This window comes from Wasmannia auropunctata, unplaced genomic scaffold, assembly GCF_000956235.1.
Source record: "Wasmannia auropunctata unplaced genomic scaffold, wasmannia.A_1.0 LD336050.1, whole genome shotgun sequence".
Lineage (NCBI taxonomy): Eukaryota > Metazoa > Arthropoda > Insecta > Hymenoptera > Formicidae > Wasmannia > Wasmannia auropunctata.
Genome location: NW_012026840.1, coordinates 1,142,846 through 1,163,831, shown reverse-complemented (window position 1 = coordinate 1,163,831; position 20,986 = coordinate 1,142,846). Strand labels below are relative to the sequence as shown.

Here is a 20,986-nt window from a genome sequence, read left to right as displayed (position 1 = left end):
GAAAACGAAGCGCGACGTAAACTGATTAACACAGTTTAAATTGTATTGCTTAGTTACAATCGTGCACATAGATACGTCGTAATGCAGACAAATATAATGATCCGAGTTGCAGTTACATTCAGTTCTCAATTATATTCGTCATTGCCGTATACGTTAGTTTGTTTAATTGATGACATTTTCGGTTTTAAACATTCTTAGAAACATAAGGATGATGAGGCTGCTCTTTAAATCCTCATAGATTGCGCAGGATCATCATTCACAGAAATCGCGTTTTCTCTCTCTCTACTTTTCGAACAAAGTACGCGTAAGAGTTAAGTACATATCATCCCCGCGTCACGCATCTCATGACGATCTAATTAGTCGTAACGCACTTCGCGCACACGAATCACCGCATTTCGCGAAACTCGCACCGCGACGTTACATATCCGGCATACGAAAGCACTTTCGCTCTCCGCGCGACGGCCGCGTGGACGGTGCGAGGGGAGGGAGGGGGAGCAAAGTTGTGGCGCGAGGCGCTCCCATTCGGAAGCATGCACGACGTGCCGGAGTTGGTTCCGGATATTTTGAACAATATTACTGGTAGACTGTAGCAGCCGCCGCCGTGGAAACTTGGCGGAGGGCTGTAACTCACGTCGGGGTTGCTTTAGTGCGACAAGAATCGGTATAGCGACTACGGTGGAGGTGCGGGGACGCGACTGAAGCCGGAGGGATGGTACGAAAGGGGGTTGGCGCGGAGAGAGCACTCATGACGAGTGCGAGAGCAACCAGCCGGCTGCACCGCCCATGGCAATTCCGGCAGGCCCGCCGGCTAATTGTTCTTGCTGCAAGTTACGAGAGCCACAGTTTCTCTCTCGCTCCCCATCGGGCCGGGCCGATGACGAGCGCGGCTGCGATTGCCGCCTCTCTCACGAATATATATCGACAATTCGCGCACGACACGGCTCTTCCGGCTCAGGCTGCCGTGAGCAACGACCACGCTCCGATTTCCGGATGATCATTCGACGTTGCGTTAAAACGTGGATACGGTAGGCAACAGTAATTACCAACGCTCAAAGGCTAATTAACCAAGTATTTCCGTGGTTTCCGTGGAAACACGCGGTTCCCATGGAGCGTTTCGTTATCATTGATTAAACGAATACACGAAATCAACCTTCTTCGACAACCGGTGGCTATGCCAGAGGTTAATTTTTTAATCGTGCAATTAAGCGTAATATTCAAATATGCACGATGAACGTAAATGAAGCAGATGTATTAAAATTCACGCTTATACTCTTGTATCAAAAACATTTGAATGTAATTGAACTTATACTTATAGCTAGAATACATATATTGAAGATATTCATTAAAATGTATATCAAAGATGTTACGTAAGAAAATAGAGAGAGAGAGGGAGAGAGAGAAAGAGAGAGAGAGAGCGCCATCGTGAAAATATATATACCGAGTCGAAAATATGCTGATTCGACAATGTTGTATACGAGTCTGCTATCGAATTTCAACGGGACTCGTATCCGCCGGCGCAGGGAAGAAAGAAGATCGATTTTTCCACCGTCGCTTACTCGTGAATTTGCGAACAAAGGTCCGTATAAAACATTCCGGTGCAACGAGATCGGTGATTGTGCGCGCTGCGCGGAATGGATTAACAGGAATCGATTGTCAGATATACGAGTTGGATGAGGGGACGGTATGCGAGATCTGACGACGGTTGAATTAGACTGGTATTGCTAAATGCCATCAGCCCGAGGTTAATTGTTCTTGCCAAACTGCTATGTTACGAGCTTCGTTGGGCGATGACGAGTGACTCGAATGGAGAAATTTGAATTTCGACGGTACGTATAACGTTGATCGTTTGTCGAGCAAACTCCACGTGTCTACGTGCACGGCTTAATAAATCTGACGATATATAATTCAACGATTCTTCTCAGGAATATAAAATGATAAATATTGCCAGTTATAATAGACGGATAATTCACCTGGGGGGATAATCTCAATGAAAACGACGGACAGAAGTGTGTGCATGTCATTAGCGAACGATGTATACCTCTCTGCTGTTACATTGCCGAGAATATATTTCGGTATTATTAAATCCCTCATAAACAAATTGATATTTCATATTCGATTTCTTAATATATTTACATGCTGTCGTAATAATAACAAAGATAATAATAATATTATATTACATTACTTGATAATCGCGCGTATACGCAATGATAACAGAGATAACAATCCATTATTTCCGTTCATTACTTAAAATAGGATTACTAAAATTATGCAAAAACAATTAAAATTAGACAGACGATTCACTGGCAAGAAACGGCAGTTTCAACTGAGAAACTGTGCTTTGTACGAGACGCAAGGGAATCAGCTATACGAGTAGGACCGGTTAGTGTAACCGCGGTGGTTAAGGTTTATCGTAGTTCGATAATCTTCGGCGCAAATTTCGAAGAGCAACATCGGGTGAATTTCTCGCGGAAGTTACTAGTCGAAGATCGAGCGGAGCGTTAAACTGCATCCAAAAACCTGAATGCGCAACGGACCCCCGTGCACACTTGCAGTCGCGCCATGTATACACAGACAACTGCTCTCTATGTACTCTATGTAGCCTACATTACCTTACATTACCCTACATTACCCTGGCACGCATGAGCATCGTATGCACACACATGGAGCTACGAACACGTGCGCGCGCGTTGCCTACTAGCTGTCTTAATGCGTATACATTTACGTACGCACACGCACAAGTATCGAAGAAAATGTAGTTTCTCACACGGGGGGGGGGGGGCGAGGGACCTTTGTGCATCCCTCCCCTCTTGGAAAAGACACCGAACGCGCGAGAAGGAGAATACAGTTAGGAGGTCGAGAGGGACGGCAAAGAGAGTTACCGAAGAGACAGAGAGAGAGAGAGAGAGAGAGAGAGGAGTGCGGCGAAGCGTCGAGCGCGGAGACAAATTGTCGAACAGTGCTTGCGGTCGGACATACACATGTTCGCCGAAGTTGGGTTACATTTAGAAAACAGGATTACAGTTTGCCCGACGGTCCGTCGTCCGGGCGGGAAACAGCGCGGTGCACCCGGGTGGCAGGAGGAGAATAGGAGAAGAAGGGGCTCTCGAAGACTATGAAATTACAATGCACCTGCACACCGCCGCGCCGCGCGCGCAGGTGGCTTTTCAAGTTCGCTCGCCCGCGATGCGGTCCCGATGCGCGTTGTGTAACAATGCGCCGTGCCCGCGATTGCAAGATCGACGGAGAACCCGGAGACCCCTTTTCTCATTATGCGGTACCTTTTTACAGCTGCTCCCCTATTGAACGATTCAGCGGTGCAGCACTCGCGATGCAGCATTCACGATGACTTCGCGCCGTTGTTGGCTGATTGCGAGATCTTCGAGACAGGAAATTCACGCGGTAAATCGATACTCGAAATACTTGAAACAATACTTGTTACAAATATACAAATCGATATCGCGAATGTAATTTTTCTTTGTAAAATCAAATTTCACCTTATTATATATCTGGACATTTGTTCCTATATGATTCAATTATCACTTTGTGTAATAATATACGGAAGAGATTATAAAATAATTTAAATAATGCTTCCAACAGCAGTGCGGTTTATTACAGAGGAAACGAAATTTCGAGCGAAATCCAGTTAATAAATAAATAAAGGAGCCAGGGTACACAATCTCGGAGAGGAATATCAACTGAACATCCGTCTACCGGGAAAACAAAGTTGTCCGGGGCGAAGTTTACAATTCACTTTGAAAGAGCGCTTTCTGGGTTTGGAAGCATGTTTTATTGTTGTGAACACACAAATTGGTGGACAGCAGTCGCTTATGAAAGCAAGGTTAGCATCAATATTGAATTGTCATTCGTGCAGAGACGCGTATATACGCGGGGAGGCGGGGGAGGGGAGGGGGAGGAGAGAAAGGGTACGAGACGTCTCGTTCCACGCATACGCCCAGACGTGCTCTACCTCCTCGAAAAGCAAACAGAATCGCCCCTGTTTACTCGTCCAAGCAAACGTTTTCGCCTTCGTGCACTCCGTATAACCATCCTTTGCCGCCTTGCTTCGTGCGTCCTCAAACGCACACGGCGCGAGATTGTCACGTTCTCCCTCGGCACACGCTACATTTTGACTTATAAATCAATATCGACGGATACGCATTTATAGCTCGTACAATGCCGTATTTTTTCACAGCAACGTTGTTTAATACACACACACACACACACACAAACACACACACACACACACACACCACACACACCACACACAAGAAAATCCCTACATTTTTTAAAATATAATCGGATTTCTTATAATCCGGTTATTTTTTAAATATTGGGATATGTGTGAACGGCATCAATATTCGCCATTTATCACGAAGGAAGTGACGTCTGGCAGTCGTGAAGAATATGTTTTTAAGCGCGAACGCTTTTGCAATAAAATCATTTATCACCGTCGTCCGAATAATCGCTTCTAACATACATTTCTCGTACACGATTGACCCACCATAGTAGAAATTGCCGCATTGTTATCGCGCGTTGTAGAAACGAAACGAGAGAGAGAGAGAGAGAGAGAGTTTGGCGCGAACACAAAGTAATTAATTCGCGTCGCGTAACACGCTCCCGTGGTCTTGTTAATAAAGCATAGCAATAAAAAGCGCGCGAGATCCGAAGTTTGGCTCGTGAACGAAGTTGCTCTTCGGGACAGCAAGTAGTAAGCGGCCGAGTTTGAACCACCCGCGAGTCCGCATTGCGCGCGTGATAAGATTAAACGGTGCGAAACGAGAGGGTAAAGATGGCGGGTAGGGGGGGGAGAGGGGAAAATGACGAAAGATTTCTGTATGCCCTTACTCGAGAATCGTCGACCGCGACTCGTGAAGACTGATCGCGATATTCGACTCGCGTTCATTCGAACTTGAATCTCGCCGCGGCTTTACGAGCGTAAGTCTTTTTTACAACCCCCCGAGACTTCATCCGCCAAGTTGGACACGCGCGCGTAAAAGAAGTTCCATCCGTTTCTTCGTCCATCATCAAGGAATAACGTGGATAACTCTACTCCGAAGAAGTAGAACGTTTTCAAGGGCCATCTTGAGCAATTGTATCTTGTGAGATTAAATCAAACCGACACTTCGGAATCGCGGTGAATCACTCTCGTCGCGTTTTTTTTTTTTCACGAGGCGAGTATTATTGGATAATTTATCGATCACGGATATTGGCTTAGACAACATCAATCACCCTACTGCTATAAAGAGCAGTTCGTCATAGATGACGAACGTAACATAATAACGGTGCATGAAAGGAATATAATTACTGCTATGCCACAATGGAAGTATGATCCTTTTGAAGTTCGAATAATGAGACAAGGTGCGCGTAACCGGTAGCATGCTGCGTGTATTCACACAGCTCGTGTGTGAGTAATATGTGAATTAAGTACGCATGTCTGACTCACAATGCATTCTTCGTGCCATCTATATACGCGCTGTGTGGTACGCAAGATATCGCGTCACTGATCCGTTTTTTTATGGTGCGCCACATCGAAATTCGAAGAATAAAGCGCATCTGTTTTTTTTATAACGCTTTTTTTCTCGTTTTCCGTACTTATATAGATTCAAAAGATAAAGAAAAAAAATAGATATTATATACTGAATACAATAAAATTTTTTCGGCGTTTTATTATTCAAATGACGTATCTAATTTCCGAGTAAAAAAGAAAGAATTTATCGCGAGAGAAAATGTTTTACGCAGATAAAAAAAACTTCATTTCTAAAGAAGCTTCATTTCTCTCATCAAGCGTCTACTATTTGGTAACCTGTACAAACTGGCGTGCGGAGTCGCATGACAAATGACTTTCGGCCCCATTTATGTCGACTAAACGCGACGTGGGAGAGACTATCCATCTCCGATTTCTGCTTACAGTAGTTAGTTTTCTCAGTATATCGCGCAATATTCACCCCGGAGACGTCAACCGGGGGGTTTCAACCTTTTCACGTCACGAAAGTTGGAAATTTCCACACCGAGAAACAGCAGCAAGCGCCCGGTATATTCGGGTGTTAATTAATCGACAACATTTTAAGACGGGCCGCGCTTGAGATACCGATTCGAGAATCGCTCCTCTCTCACGCCTTTCATACACCATCCTTCCAGCCAGCCGCTCTCTTTTGTATGCAATCTCTCCTTCCCTTCCTCCTCCTCTTCCATCATCGCTTCACAACGGCGCAAGTTATTACAACGATTCTCTGCCTTTCTCTGTCCCCTCCCCCTCCTCTCTCTCTCTTTCTCTCTCCCTCACTCGCAGGTACCCTTGTTACCCGCCGTTAATTAGAGTACAGTCTGCCACCGACGACAACCAACTGCAAAGGAGACTCTTCCAGCGGCGATCCTATATTCCACCACTTCGTTTCCCCTTCGCCCAAACTCACTCCCGGAGTTCCCGCTCCGCCTGATCCCACCATCACCGGAGCATGATGTTTGCGGCTTGAATTATTCCGGCGGATCTACACGCAGTTCTCCGGATCGCGCTTTAAAGGATCCGCTTGTCTAGTCCCAGTCGTTACCGCGACGACATCGCTTACGGCGGAGTCAGGGATCCAACTGGAGGGACCTTACTAAATGGACGGAGGACGCGTAACGATCTAGAAGATTGATGCGCCACAATGGCGCGCGATAGTAGGTTCTCAGTTCTCCTATAACGGTATGCCGTGCGTCGCTATACTTCGGACTTTGAATAAGGCCGACATTCCGGGCTCGGTGAATGTATATCACATTTGCATCGTTATGCAACTTATGTGCCGAGTACACTTCTATATAGCAAGTTGCTCCTCCGAACTTGTGTTTGTTAACAGAAACATAACGTGATATAACGGATTATTCTCTCTCTATCTCTCTCTCTTCTAAGTGGAAATATAATGACTAATATCTCTAGAGGAGTTAAATCCTACATTTTCCAGCGTTAAAATATCACAACGTTAGAGCTACTCCCTAGTAGGCTCTGATAACTCTAATCTTGGGATGTTAGTTTTCAATTTTTAGAGATATCGCTCGTTGTGTTTCCTATTACAAATGTTAGCGAGTAAATCTCGGAAAGGCAAGGAAGGCGCAACTTTGAGACTTGTTCATTAAGACAAACAAGGTAAGATACGTCGGGAGTTGTAGAACGGTAGTGCTTAATTTCTCACGATGAAGTTCTAGTGATTAAGACTGCGATCAGACTTCGCGGAAGTTGCAAACTCAAGGACGCTCACCTTCTCATATCAGCTTATACGCGGCCTGCAACGGTAACCTTAGACATAACTGGAGAAAATTGAGTTACTTCGGGCACGTTTCAGATTGATTTCCAGGTAGCCGGGGCCCTATATCTTTCTACGGAGCGAAGCGTGATTGGTTTTCAATCCGTTCTACGTGGATCGAATGATCATTCGGTAAAAACTCTACTTGGGCTAAACCCTCTTGCAATATCGTTTTTCTGTGTGTGCGATAATTCGATCCCACTGTAGATACATTGTTACCGATTCCAGATCCTCTGCGTTTTCTCTCGGAGGTATGTAGGATAAAATACTGTCTATCGACAAGCCAATACAGTCGGTCGACCATTTTCATGTCGACATTTCACGATTTCGCGATCTTTACAATATTTGTAATAATATAACGTAAAATGTTCCACGGGTATAATACAAAAACCATTTTGTTAGCACATTTAAATGAGTGCCGTATTTTATATATCCGATTATATTTAGGAAAGTATGACAATGCAATACCGTATCTCGATTCGATACTCCCGCGTCGCATTAAATGAGTTTATAGACCGCACAATCTATTTATCAACGTAGCATCTATACAATTTTATTAATATACGCAAAAGTTATGAGATCGTAAAGCGAAACAACTATATATGCTACATAGATGGGTAATAGCTATCGATTTAAACTTTCAACGGTGATAATTAACAATAAACTATATTAAAACCGTCCAGTCTAATAAATTATGTGACGGACCATTCCTATAATTCGATTATTGCGACGTCCATCAGGCGGAGTGACGGCATTAACGGATAAATGTCCCAGGTTATAAAAATTTAATGTCCGTCGAGATCTGAATACTCGTGAGATTGCTTTTCTCTTAAGCGAGTATTTTATGCATTTATCATCATTCCCGGTTTGACGCTTCTCGTTACGCGGGCAATAGATTAAATTCTGAACTCATTTTTCCAGAAGAATATCATTAAAATAATTTACGATTGCATTAAAAGAACATATCCTCACAGCAACATCTAATTTGTTCCACTATCCTTCGATTAAAATTTCCCCTTAAAGCGTTTTTTTTTAAGTAATATCAAGTAATATTATCAGATTAAATACTTTGAAAAATATCTAATGTTCAATTTCTATTTTATTACGCTGTCGATCTCTTTAAAAAAAAAACTTTAAGTCAATATACATATATCAATTAATTAAAGTAAATATTATATTATCTATTATTCTATATTATTTTAGGGAGTATTATTATTGCAGCTTTTAACATTTCATTCCGTTAATATTATAAAAACGTGCGTTTGAGGACTTCTACCCAACTTTAGATGGGTCCATTTCACTTTGATGTCTCTTTTCTCAATTGCCGTGCAGAAAGCTGATGCGCCATTAATTGTACTCGTTTGCGAACTTTCAACCAGTCCGTGGCTCGTTAATTGACACTATCAATCCTTCGTGCAGGTTATCGTGAAGCACGCTTTCGCGCTCGCCGTTCGTCGTCGGCTATAACCCTGATTGCCAAAGTTCGAGTCGTTAAAAAAGATTCGGAGAAACGCGAAAAAATAACGCTGCGCGATATTTCATCGTTTACTGCTGCCACTCCTTTCCTTCCTTTTTCGCTTTTCCGTCGGACGAATGAAAATATGTCGCGTAAAAAAAAAAAAAAAGAAGTAACGCGTGTGCGCCCGTTTTGACATGTTTTTTCAGCCCGTAACGAGGCTGCGACGCGCAGCGCGGCCCGAAGCATAATTTATCATAATGCGTTATCATATGAAAATGAAGATTAGTGTACGTGACAACTGCAAAAATATCGCACGTTCCGCGAACAAATCACGCGGGATGATAAATGACATTAATAAGTCACGCGCGCAAGAAACTAGTTGACACATTATTACATTTTAACTCCAACAAATTTAACATTAACGTTACATTTCATTATAATATTTATATTTTTCGAGAGTCGAGTCATTTCATTCACAAGCGCTCCACCGAAAATGTTTAAGTGAAACGTATAAAACTGCGGAAGAGCAGCTAGAGAGATATGTAACCCAATTTTATCACAAATACAGTCTAATTTCTTTCCTATTTCGTTGTCATCGTTTCGCTCGCACTAACAGCACAGAATAACAATAATATAGCGTATAGAATAACAATTGTACTCACTGTAGCCTCCCACGTAGATCGGCGTCCATGTTACTTGAGTGTAGGCCAAGGGAGTCGCTGCGAATAGCACCGCGCTGAACCATACCGCCCGGCGTACCGCACTCATCTCACTAACGGCTTCGATAGTTGTCATTTTTTTCTCTCTTTCTCGTTTCAATCAGTTCTCCGCCTCGATATCATCTTCTCCGACATGCCTCCGCTACCCCCTCACTGCGTTTTTTGTTCCGCTGCACGCTCGTTCCTTCCGCACGTTCCTCTTTTTCCTCCTCTTTTTTTTCCGTCCGAGCGCGGGCGCACAACAATACGTCACGACCGTTGAATATCTACGCAATCGAACGAAACTCTCGATATACCACCGCCGCCGTCGTTTTATCCCCGTCGTCGTCTAATAGCTGGTATTTTCATAACACTGCGATCTGGAGCCGCCCGACGACGGATGAGAGAGCTCGAAGGAAATTACAAAAATACGCCCGCTGCGTGATATTTCTACACGCATAATATTTATACGCGAATTTCAATCTAAGTGTTCTCAAAAGAGGGAATTTCATTAAAGGAAGGTCCGCGCGTATTAATCGGAGGGATCGACATGCGAATGGATCTTGTCGGAGGAACGAGGATTCAACGGCGATATTAAAAATTTTGAGGACCCGAATATAGGAAGGCACGATCGTGACGTGCTCCGGGTGATTGAACGGAAAGAATGAGGCGTTTCTATACTCGGTTCGCGCGAGTAATTAATCTTGCGAATTCTGGGTCACGGTCGAGTGCGACGGTACGACATAATCGACTGACGAGGCGGCGAAATTAATTAATTAAGCGCGATCACGCGCCCCTCCGTTCTAATTGGTGCTCGACACGTATTGGCGCTTAACATACATATACTATAGTATACCGCCGTTAGCGACAGATATGGAAATTTAGAATTAAGGGACAGAGCGGTGCGCCCCGTTTGTTTATCATCAGACGCGCACTTTTTTCCGTGCCACTGAGCGAAAGGGCTTTATGTCACGTAAAATTTTGCACTCTCGCTACCGTTATTCCTCTTCCCGGACAGAATCTTCATTTCTGTGCGAGTCCTGATTTATGCACCCTATACTTCACGCTCCTTCTTCTCGGAACGTATTACTCCGTTCCTTCGGGTATAACATGAAGACACAATCATCGCCTCTACCGACGGCGATCGCGAGAGTAACGGCCTTCCTACTCTCTCGCTGCTCGCTCTCTTCTCGCTACCCTTCCTCCTTTTACGCTCGTAACATGTGCCAGACCGTTTCCACCATTTTCCGCCTTCTTTTTTTCCTTTTCCTCTCTCGGATCTACCGGACTCCGGTCTTCCTCACTTCCAAGCGAAATTAGACTCTCTCTCTCTCTCTCTCTCGCTCGTGTAGACTTTTACGTCTTGCGCCTTCGTAAATCCTTCAATGACTTTGCCCAGATCAAAAAGCTTTTTTCCGTCGATACGGGATCCCGCCTGCAACAAAATAGCAAAATATTTCATTAGAAAGGTCCCTTTGACGGATGATCATTAAGAGATGAAGCACGGACACATAGGTTTCAAAGGACTCTCGCGGAAAATTCCAAGACTAAGGGAGATTATTATTATAGAACCTACTTTCCTCAGATTTGCACTGACTGCCAAAGCGGCTTTTCTAAATTTATATATTTGCCGCTTGTTCGTAAAATCTGTCATCATGCAGAATTTTTATTTCGATAGAAGAAAACAAAAATTCAACATTCAAAACAATTTGCATATACATAGAACATAAATGCAGTAATATTATTTAGACAGAAAACCATTTTGAATTAATTGGTAAATTGTATACACATATATATGTAAAATATATATGTTAACATGTAGGATCGGTTGTTCGCGGAAATATATTTTTTAAAATAATACGCCACTCCAATTGACGATTGTTTATAAATGCAACAAGAACAATATTAATACAGAATTTTTTAAAGTACTTAGTTTCCAAAAAAGAGATATAAAAAGAAGAAAAGCAAAATGTCTATTTAAAAACTTAAAAATGATATCAAATGAAAAGCTTCTCCTACACACAAGTTTTATCAATTATTATCTAATTTATCTGAATGTAAAATGTAAGAACATGACAGTCATAATAATTATCTTACGCGGTTACTTTAATTTCCGTCACGTCTCAATCGGAATGAAATTCATATCGCGCCGAGAAACGAGAAGAGAGAGAGAGAGAGAGAGAGAGAGAGAGATCGCATAGTTTCTAGGACTCAGTTGCGCCGAGCATTTGCATTTTCATCTGCTTGGAAATGTCGTCGATGTCTCGTTAGCGTATCTCCATCGAGGCGACGAGCGGTGCATAAGTCGGAGGTCATGGTTCCCCCCTCCCCTCCCCTCTCATAATGTTTCACGAGGTCGCTGGCGAGAACTTAGAAGGCCGAAGGGGATGACGACCCCATTACGGTGACGCCAAAGCGGGGCGCGAAGCGGGGAGGGCCGACGATTCAGTCGTTCATAATGTGACAAGCAAGCCGAAGAGAATCCCGTCGTTCTGCCGCCGAGTGTTACTCACTCGTCGTTATCTGTCGCCATTGGTTTTACCTGCACGAACTTGTCCACAGCAGTTATGAAAAGCCACTCGGCGTTCATGCGAGGACGACCTTTGTGCACTTGCTCATATATAGCACATCGGTGGACGATCGGGTGCTTAGGCTGCAGGGACTATCTGGTCGATCTTCTCTCTTTCTCTCTCTCTCTCTCTCTCTTTCCTCCTTTCTATGCACTTATCGCTCGTCCGCCTTATTAGCTCGCGCTATCTTCTTAACTGCTCTTAACACTGCTTTAACCGAGATTCCTGAACACTTTCCTGCACCGTAGCATTTTCCGGTCTACGATCACGTTCAAAGTAGAGAGCAACTTTCGCCGTCGTATCATTTCAGGGCAAAGAAAGTAACTCCGTTAAGGACGTTTCTCTCAAGTGTATAAACTCAACTCGCGTAAATAACAGCATTTTACGGTCTTCCTTTTTCTTCATCCGACATTCATTTGTCTGGACGAAAAATTCCCTCTCTTTCCTTTGTCTCTTACGTCTCTTTTTGCACCGCACGTATAGAAATGAAACAAGAGGGAAACACTGGGCAATAAATAATTACCTTCTTTTTCGCCAAAATAGACAGAAGTGATTGCGTGGTCTGGCCAGACGCTGACTTCATCTACTGCGACATTTTTGTGATACAGTTATGTTTATTGTGGCGTAACTCTATTGTCGCGCTTCCAATTATTTTTTTCTTTTCACTGCTGCTATACAGAGACAAATGATATTTTTATTCCTATGAACTAAACTATACATTCTCGCAGCAATATCAATCTGTCTGTAATAGCGGTTTTTTTTTTAGCTATTTCATACCGCCGATCTCGCATTCAACAGCCATCTCATTTAATCGCCTTCTTGCATATAATCCTCCAATTATAACTCATCGCTTCCATCGAACGCCTCCGTCGTAATCGTGTCAAGTGCTTCCCCTTCCAAAAGGACTCCCTTTTTTATTCTTCTTCTTCTTTTTTTTTTTTAGCAATCTCCATCGGAACGACTATCGACTATATGAACAGGTCCATCCAAAAGGTGCCGATGCAGTTAATTTAATCCAGGTGCTGATTGGGCCGGGGGGACCGGTGACCGAAATAGAAGGAGAAACATGTAACTCGGCAGTCGGCCGATGAAAGAGCGAAAGAGAAAGCCGCAAGTGGCTTGTGATTGTGCCATGCAATTATGGCTAGTTCCGTTTGATAAAACCGACCTAACGGTAAAAGAGCTGGCTTTCGATGGAAGGAGAATCAGCGGGGTTACCAGAATGTCAACGACACAAAGGCCGGATCAGCCCTGTGTCTCATTTCTTTTTTCCCTCTCCCCCCTCCCCCCTCACCCGCTGGTCTTTCTATACCTCTCCCTGGTCTTGCAATCTGCAATTTGCTGCCCGCTCGGAAATGTTTTCTATCCGAATTGTCTCCCGTTCTCAGTTAATTATTACGCTTCGCTTTATATACGCGAATAAGTAGAAATAGATGCTTTGATAGTTATAATCGTGCATCTTTCGCGCGTTGCCATGACGAGACGAGACAGTAAAATGTTTAATGTTCATGCCGAGTAAATGGCCAGGTTCTCCATAGGGAAGATCAAATGTCCGAACAGGCAAACAGGTACGAGTAAATAACATTTCTCGTTGCAAAGATAATTACTCAGGGCGCAGTTCACGCGAGTTCACGCCGTGTGTCTGGAGTTTGCCTCGTTTCCTCTCTCTCTCTCCCTCCCTCCCTCTCTCTCTCTCTCTCTCTCTCTCTCTCTCTCTCTCTCTGTCCCTTCCTCCTTTCCTCACCCTTTGTCTAGCCCTGTTTCTTGATGCCCCAGCAACTCCTCGTTTAGCACCGCCGCAAATTAGCCTGCAACCGCGTTTTCCGCGTCCATCTCCACAAGTGCTGCAGCGCGCGCGCGCGCGCGCGCCGTTTTCGTTTCAAGGTGAAGCACATGTTCTTTGGCCCAGACTTAATTAAAGGAGCGCTATCTCTTGCGGAGTTATTAGCCCCCCCCCTCCCGCACTGCCTATTTAATTTAATGTTCATTAAATTTTCATTTGATAAGGCGAAAAGAATTATGCAGGACTCAATCATCCTCGACTTGAAAGGGTTGCCAAAGTATAAATAATATATAACGGTTGTGTGAAAATGTTATACGCTCCTCTCCCAGAGGTATGCCTTTGATAGCACCAAATATATTTCCTACCTTTTGCGAAAATTCGCATTAAACCAGAGGCGTGAATAATGAATTTATAATCCGTATATATTACTATACATGAGAGTAAAATGATTAGATGTTGTATAGTAATAATTTTTCGTTATAATATCTTAAAACGTTAAGGACAATAACAATTGAGATGATAATTTTCGGTGATCTCCGATATATGCGCACGGCTATTGAATGCGCGACGAACCGTCATAATTATTAATCGAGTTAGGCATCAATTAGACCGAATATCGATTAATTACGCATCAGAATGTATCTTAGCCCATCCACAATCACGGCTCCCGATTGTCTGTGGCTGTAGATGACTGTGCGTTTCGTAGTATAATTAATCATCTGACCATCCATCCCGCCGATCAAACAACTCGAAGTGACCTTTCTTGCAGGGTACTCTGGCTGTAATTTCCAAACTAACGAGCAAAGTCATTCACGCGTCACACTAAGATTAACGAATATATAATGATTATACCGAGTAACAAAATCGCCGTAATTGTTATATAAAATTTTATTGCAACGTGTGGAAGATAGAAACTAAACAATTTGAATTTTGATCTATAATTAATTATATATTATATATATTATATTTACATATATACACTCGACAGCAAAATTAAAGCATCACCCATTCTGATCACTAAAAATAGGCAAATTTCAAGAGAGTGTAACTTCGTCAAAAATGATTGTATCGGAATGATCAAAAAAGCATTTCAAAGCTTAAAGTCTCTACTTTCGACATCCATAATTCATTAAATTACTTACTGATTTTTTACAAAGCTGCACGGATGCAAATGGAGATGCATCAAATCTAAAAATTTTTTATCAAGTTTGCGAAGTTCCAAAAAGTAAAATAAAAATCGCACGCAAATGAGGTTTACAGCGTTCGAAAAAGTGAATCTTTAGCTTTAATTGGAGCACTCGACCAGCATTGTGCGATTTTTTTCACCGAGTTATTCAACATTGAAGCAAAAATGGTCATTTTTATTTCAATGTTGAATAACTCGGTGAAAAAAATCGCACAATGCTGGTCGAGTGCTCCAATTAAAGCTAAAGATTCACTTTTTCGAACGCTGTAAACCTCATTTGCGTGCGATTTTTATTTTATTTTTTGGAATTTTGCAAACTTGATAAAAAATTTTTATATTTGATGCATCTCCATTTGCATCCGTGCAGCTTTGTAAAGAATCAGTAAGTAATTTAATGAATTATGGATGTCGAAAGTAGAGACTTTAAGCTTTAAAATGCTTTTTTGATCATTCCGATACGATCATTTTTTACGAAGTTACACTCTCTTAAAATTTGCCTATTTTTAGTGATCAGAATGGGTGATGCTTTAATTTTGCTGTCGAGTGTATATAAAATGATTTAAACCAATATTATTATATGTGCTTATAAGTTTTCTACGCTTATATAGTTCAATAATTTGTGTCCAGAAAAATTGCACGGCAATTCGTTCGTGAATTTGTGAACTTATCGAGAAAACATATTCCGCTAGTATTTGTTGAAATATGTAAAGTAGAAGCAGCCGTGCTTGCGGCTTTGGTTGCGGTTTGCTGTTATAGTTGGAAGATATATTCTTGGATAAGACTGTATGATAAAGATATATGCATCGAGCATTAATATTCAGGTCAGACCGAGCGTGAATTCTGTAGCGAATGTCGCGCTATACTGCAGTTCCACAAGCGCTTCTCAGGATGTACTCAAGTTGTACTCGCTGTTTCGCAGAAACACACATTAAACGTCGTTGATGCCTCCTATTTACGGTTGTAATCGCGTCGTATTCAAACGTCAGTATTTGTGGAAACTGTTGTTACCGCCAGATAAATGCGTGCACTCCGTTCCGATTAAAAACTGTAAGAAACCTCTTTCGAGAAACTTTTAAGATATTTAAGATTGATCACACTTTTAATTTTGTCGTCATTAAAAATATCAATCGACGGATTTATCGTTTCTTCTCCTCCTATCTCTCTCTCTCTCTCCCTCCCTCCCTCCCCCCCTCCTCTCTCTCTCTCTCTCTCGAGTTTTATTGCCCGATAACTTTTTCTTCGCCGTTCCAGAGAACACATCGACTGGTCACAATTACTAGGCGTCTCCATAATCAGTCAGGTTTCTCGCAGTGGTCCCAATGTTTGCCAGCCGGAACGCGGTGCATTTAGTTTCTAATGGAGCTTAGCGACTAAGGATAATGACACGTTCGTTCCGCAGCAGCGAGCAACCTCCGTCCGAAATGTCGCAGCGCTGCCTCGTGCTAGTCCAAGCACCAGACAATATTTGTTTTTCACTCCAACAACTACGGCAAACGTAACGCCGCGTTGTTTGCCGGAGTAGAACTTCGAACTAGCTACCGAAAGGATAGAGAACGTCTCGTACGTGTTTACCGAAGCGATGTTTATTCGCGAGCGCGAGGTGTGTTATAATCGAATCTCTAAATTAAATCTTGAGAAAAAAAGTCTTGAAAGAACTTCTTAAATTAATTTAATATCACGCTCGATCAAACAGTAGCAAGTATCGCATAAGATACTTCAATGGAAGAGATATTTTTGAATGTAGCAACAAAAACGCATATACACTTTTTGAAGTAACTCCATTACAAAGAAAAATGCATATTCCCTCTTGAATATCTTCTTTAAGTTCGCTATACGGAAAAGAAATTTTAACGCTGTTTTATGCCCCTCGCAGTCTCGTATTTTATGTAGATCTTACTTTCCGACATAGGAGTATATCTACGTTTCGGAGGAATTCGGAGTATTGATAATTATTATCTCCGTCTACGTTGCCAAGAACGCGATGTTTTACAACGAAGGTAAGGAGAGGAAAATGTAAAGTCTGCCTCGAATCGTGGCAATACAGTAGCGAAATGGTTATCTCGCGATTCTTCTCTCCTCTCTAATATTTTGAATTCGGATTTCGAACAGATACATATACATATATAAGTGAATAAATAATATATTGTACCCGTTTCCGTGTCGCTATTTTATCACTTATCCTGTCTTATTTCAGTTGCTTTCCTGTGTCAACTTACGAAGTTGTTTATCGTCATCCATATAAAAATAATATGAATAATTTTTTTTATTAATTGCACTCCCTGCATCTTTCATAAATCATTTTATCTTCCTTATGGAAAGGAATTATTTACACGGTCAAATAGATAAGTCACTAATATAAGATGATATACTTATTAAAAAAACATTTATATATATACCTATATATATAAATTAATAAAATATGTTACAATATACGTTAAATAAAGAGAATACGCTATTTCTTACAAATAATGTTATATTTTCTCAGTATCAACGTATTCTAAATATTTAATATAAAAACGTTATCAATTCCAACTCTAATTTAAATTATCAGCAAATCTCTTAATTCGCCCTTTGAGAGTAACGTTTTACAAATTTCACCATGTAAATCTCGAACCCCCAATAAAAAATGCTTTGTACTCCCGGACGAAGATATTTCAACATTCGCTCTCGGGTTTGCTCTCGGATGCTTGATCGTGGATCTATGCTTTCTCCCGCGGTGCATAGCGCCGGGCATTGTTCCCCGAGTGTGCAGCATGACAAAGTTGCGGCATGCGTTCTCTCGATGAGCACGCGTTGAAATCTACAAATGCACGTATCTATGGCTTGTACCCGTACCCCTTCCTCTCCCACCATCCTTCTCACGCTCTACTTCCCACACGTAGCCCCCCCTCCCTCCCCCCCCCGTATTTTCGCGCGTATCCGTATCCGGGAAAAATATAGTTTCGACCGTGTGTGCAAGTGCTTGGAGACGCGCCACCAAGATATACGATACCGACGCGATTTATCATCGTGACAATTTCGAACGGAGCACCCGTTTCGCAGCCACCGTTTTCCACCCTGGCCTCCCCTTTTGACCCCTCGGCATGCCCCACTCGTTGTGCGCGCGGCAGCTTTCGCCATCGCATCACCACCGCTCCTCCCGAGCGCGCCGCGCCCGCCGCCGTCTCGTTCGAGAACTGCGGCAAAAGTTGCTTATATGATTAATCGAGCCTTTCCCGCCGGCTGCTGTTTGTATATATATATACGTGGAAACTCCTTGCCGAAGGATTAAACTTTCGTTTCCTCCGCGCCGCGGCCGCGGCGGATGCGCGCGCGAGAGCGATCGCTCGTACGCGGTTTGGCGCAGACACGTATCGATAACGGGGTGTACTGCAGTTTCGCGAGATATATACGTAATAATGAAGCCTGAATCTAAATCATTCGGTGCAGACAGCTATACCTATTGATCAGTTTCGAGTCCGGAACGGGATCGAAACGAGACAAGATGAATAATGAGTGTCGACCGAGAGATACTAATATACATCATGTAAAATTCGATTTTAATCAAGAAAGATTTCATCGCAATAAAAAGACGATTATACGATCGCCGACGTTCACTTATAGCAATTAATTTGCATATATACGATTAAGAGAGTTATTATAAATATACATAAATATACATAAACGAATGATACATTAAACGCACGTTTTATCTTTCAACATTAAATTACAAATTGAGTACGTAAATGCAACTATTATTTAAAATCGTATTATTACAACGATAAATAATTATTCCGTTAAACTTCCAGTTTAAAGCGTTAAGTGAATGCATCTCTTTCGCAAGACTGCAGAGCTTTGCAATCTGATAGCACGAATAGAATAAACGCTATATATCAATACTATGGAGGGACTAGAGGATATTCGCTGCTTTTAATAAACGTTCCTTCGTTGCGTATACACATCGTAGATCTCGTTTATGCAGTTGCATCAAGGGATTAGTACACGCGAGAGCCTCTTCCTCGCTCGTTGCCAGTAATTTTTCAATTTAATTAAAGACGCGACCGTGCTATAAATATACTACAGGAGAAAGGGCGGATTTCTATCGTATCGGGCCGTGTCGCGATATTCACTTGCGCGAAGCGCGCTTTGTAAAAAAAAAAAATATATCCGGCCGGTCGCGAAAATAGGCGTAAATCTCCGCCGCGAGTTTCGCCTTTCCTTTTGCTCGTGGCAGGTACGAAGCGCCCAGCATCGGATCATTACCCCACCTTTTGTCCCGCCGCGTATATCAAATAAATGGGCAAGGATCGCGGGGCGCGAAAGACCGGTGGCACAATGCGCGCCCGCGGTATATCTACTATATTTTTAGCCACTCCACTATCCGGGCATAACGCAGACGCACAGTATCTATATATACATATATATACGCGATGGTCGCGGAATTTCAGCAGTCGTAAACCTTTTTCATAGCCGCGGCCGCGGCTTTGCACGCGATTTCAGCCGCGTTTCTCCGGGCCGTTTGAATGTTTCAATGAACCAGGGTCGTGTATACATTCGCATCCGCGCGGTCTCGTTTGGCGAGAATGTACCTCAGGTCGCGCGCCGCTCGCGCGTAATCTAGCATCCAGATCTACAAAATTTGCGCGATTTTTCTCAAGGTATATAAAAGATAATTGCCGCGATTAAGTATAAAAGATACCGAGGGAAATCGCGCTCATTTCCGCGACGATCTCCGAGGTACGTGTTATCGGTGAAACTGATCTAACTTATGAAAAATCTGATTTACGAACACGGAATTCTGGAACACGGCGCGAACGGGAACTTCGGGAGAAAGAGAGAGAGAGAGAAAGAGAGCAATCGTTTTTAAGTGCTGATAGCGCGCGCGAGTTGACATTACATATCTCCTAAAATCCGACAGGGGTTTAAGTTTATAATCCCAAGACGCGACGCTGAAGGGAGGTATAACACAATCGGTGTCCGTACCGTCGGCCATAGTTCCTGCACGGGATCAAAGTAATCCCGTTCTCCGCGGTCAAAGTTTTTTCTAATTGGCCAACGAGCTGGCCGCCCGGTTAAGAACCGGACGAAGTCACGGAAAGCGCTGCGGCGACGGCTTAGACGAAAGAACGAACGAGCGTTTTCCACGAGAGTTTCTCGCCGCGACGCTTTGTCGTCCGAAGAGCTCGTGGAATCTTCCAATTCGACTAAGAAACTCGAACGCCTCGTGCAGCCAGTTTAATCGAATTCCACTGCGGAGCCAAGGACTCCAAGGGTCCCTACTGCTTCCGATCTATATATCCCCCCCCCCCCGCTCGTGATCCATACAAGTGCACGTACACGCGTTGGATGGTGTACGTACGCGCGGTGTGACAACCCGGAAAAAGGATCGGGATTCTCCTCCATTTGTTATCAGATCGGTAACTTCGCTCGTCGCAAAAACGGTAACGGCCCTCCTCCTTCTCTTCCCCCCCTCCCTCGTATAAAAATCCCTTCCCGAAATTTCTCGAGGGACAAATACCCTTCCGTAAATACCCTCCTCGTTTTTCGTCACGGAGCAATCGATACGAGTGGTGTGGAGAAGCTGTCTCTCGCGGTTCTAACTACCTCAGTCATTAAAGTATTTCGAGTATCGCTCGGCAAGAAGCCATTGTGAACTTTTAGCCGCGGGGGATGAATGAAGTAATTACACGGAAGTTGTACGAGCATTATTCCGCTTTATGGAATGATAAATTGCGCGTATTAAGCGAAGAGCGTGCGCGCATAATATGATGTCATCATTTTGGCTGGATTACAATTATTATACGAGATGGTTTCTCAGAGACAGCTAAATAACATTTCGCGGGAGCGAAAATAAAGAGAGGGGTCGCATTTGTGTCAATACGCTGTGGGATAAGCATTTTGACGTAACGAACGAATATATGTTTCGTAGAGAATCTATTTCGAAGGAAAATATTACGTGCGGTCTGGTTACAGGTCTCCCCGGTGCGGCGATCCCCTCCCCCCCCTCCCCGTATCGGATATCGATTCGCAG

General features: G+C 43.1%; 1 protein-coding gene across 1 annotated transcript in view; it reads right to left on the bottom strand.

Moving 5' to 3' along the window:
* Positions 1-20,986, bottom strand: part of LOC105451562 — a 246,107-nt gene that overhangs the window by 184,543 nt on the left and 40,578 nt on the right. Inside the window, exon 2 of the mRNA XM_011692085.1 lies at positions 9,402-9,724. Within this exon, the coding sequence (XP_011690387.1) occupies positions 9,402-9,534 (133 nt within the window). The 5' untranslated portion in view covers positions 9,535-9,724. The remainder of the gene's footprint in view (positions 1-9,401; positions 9,725-20,986) is intronic.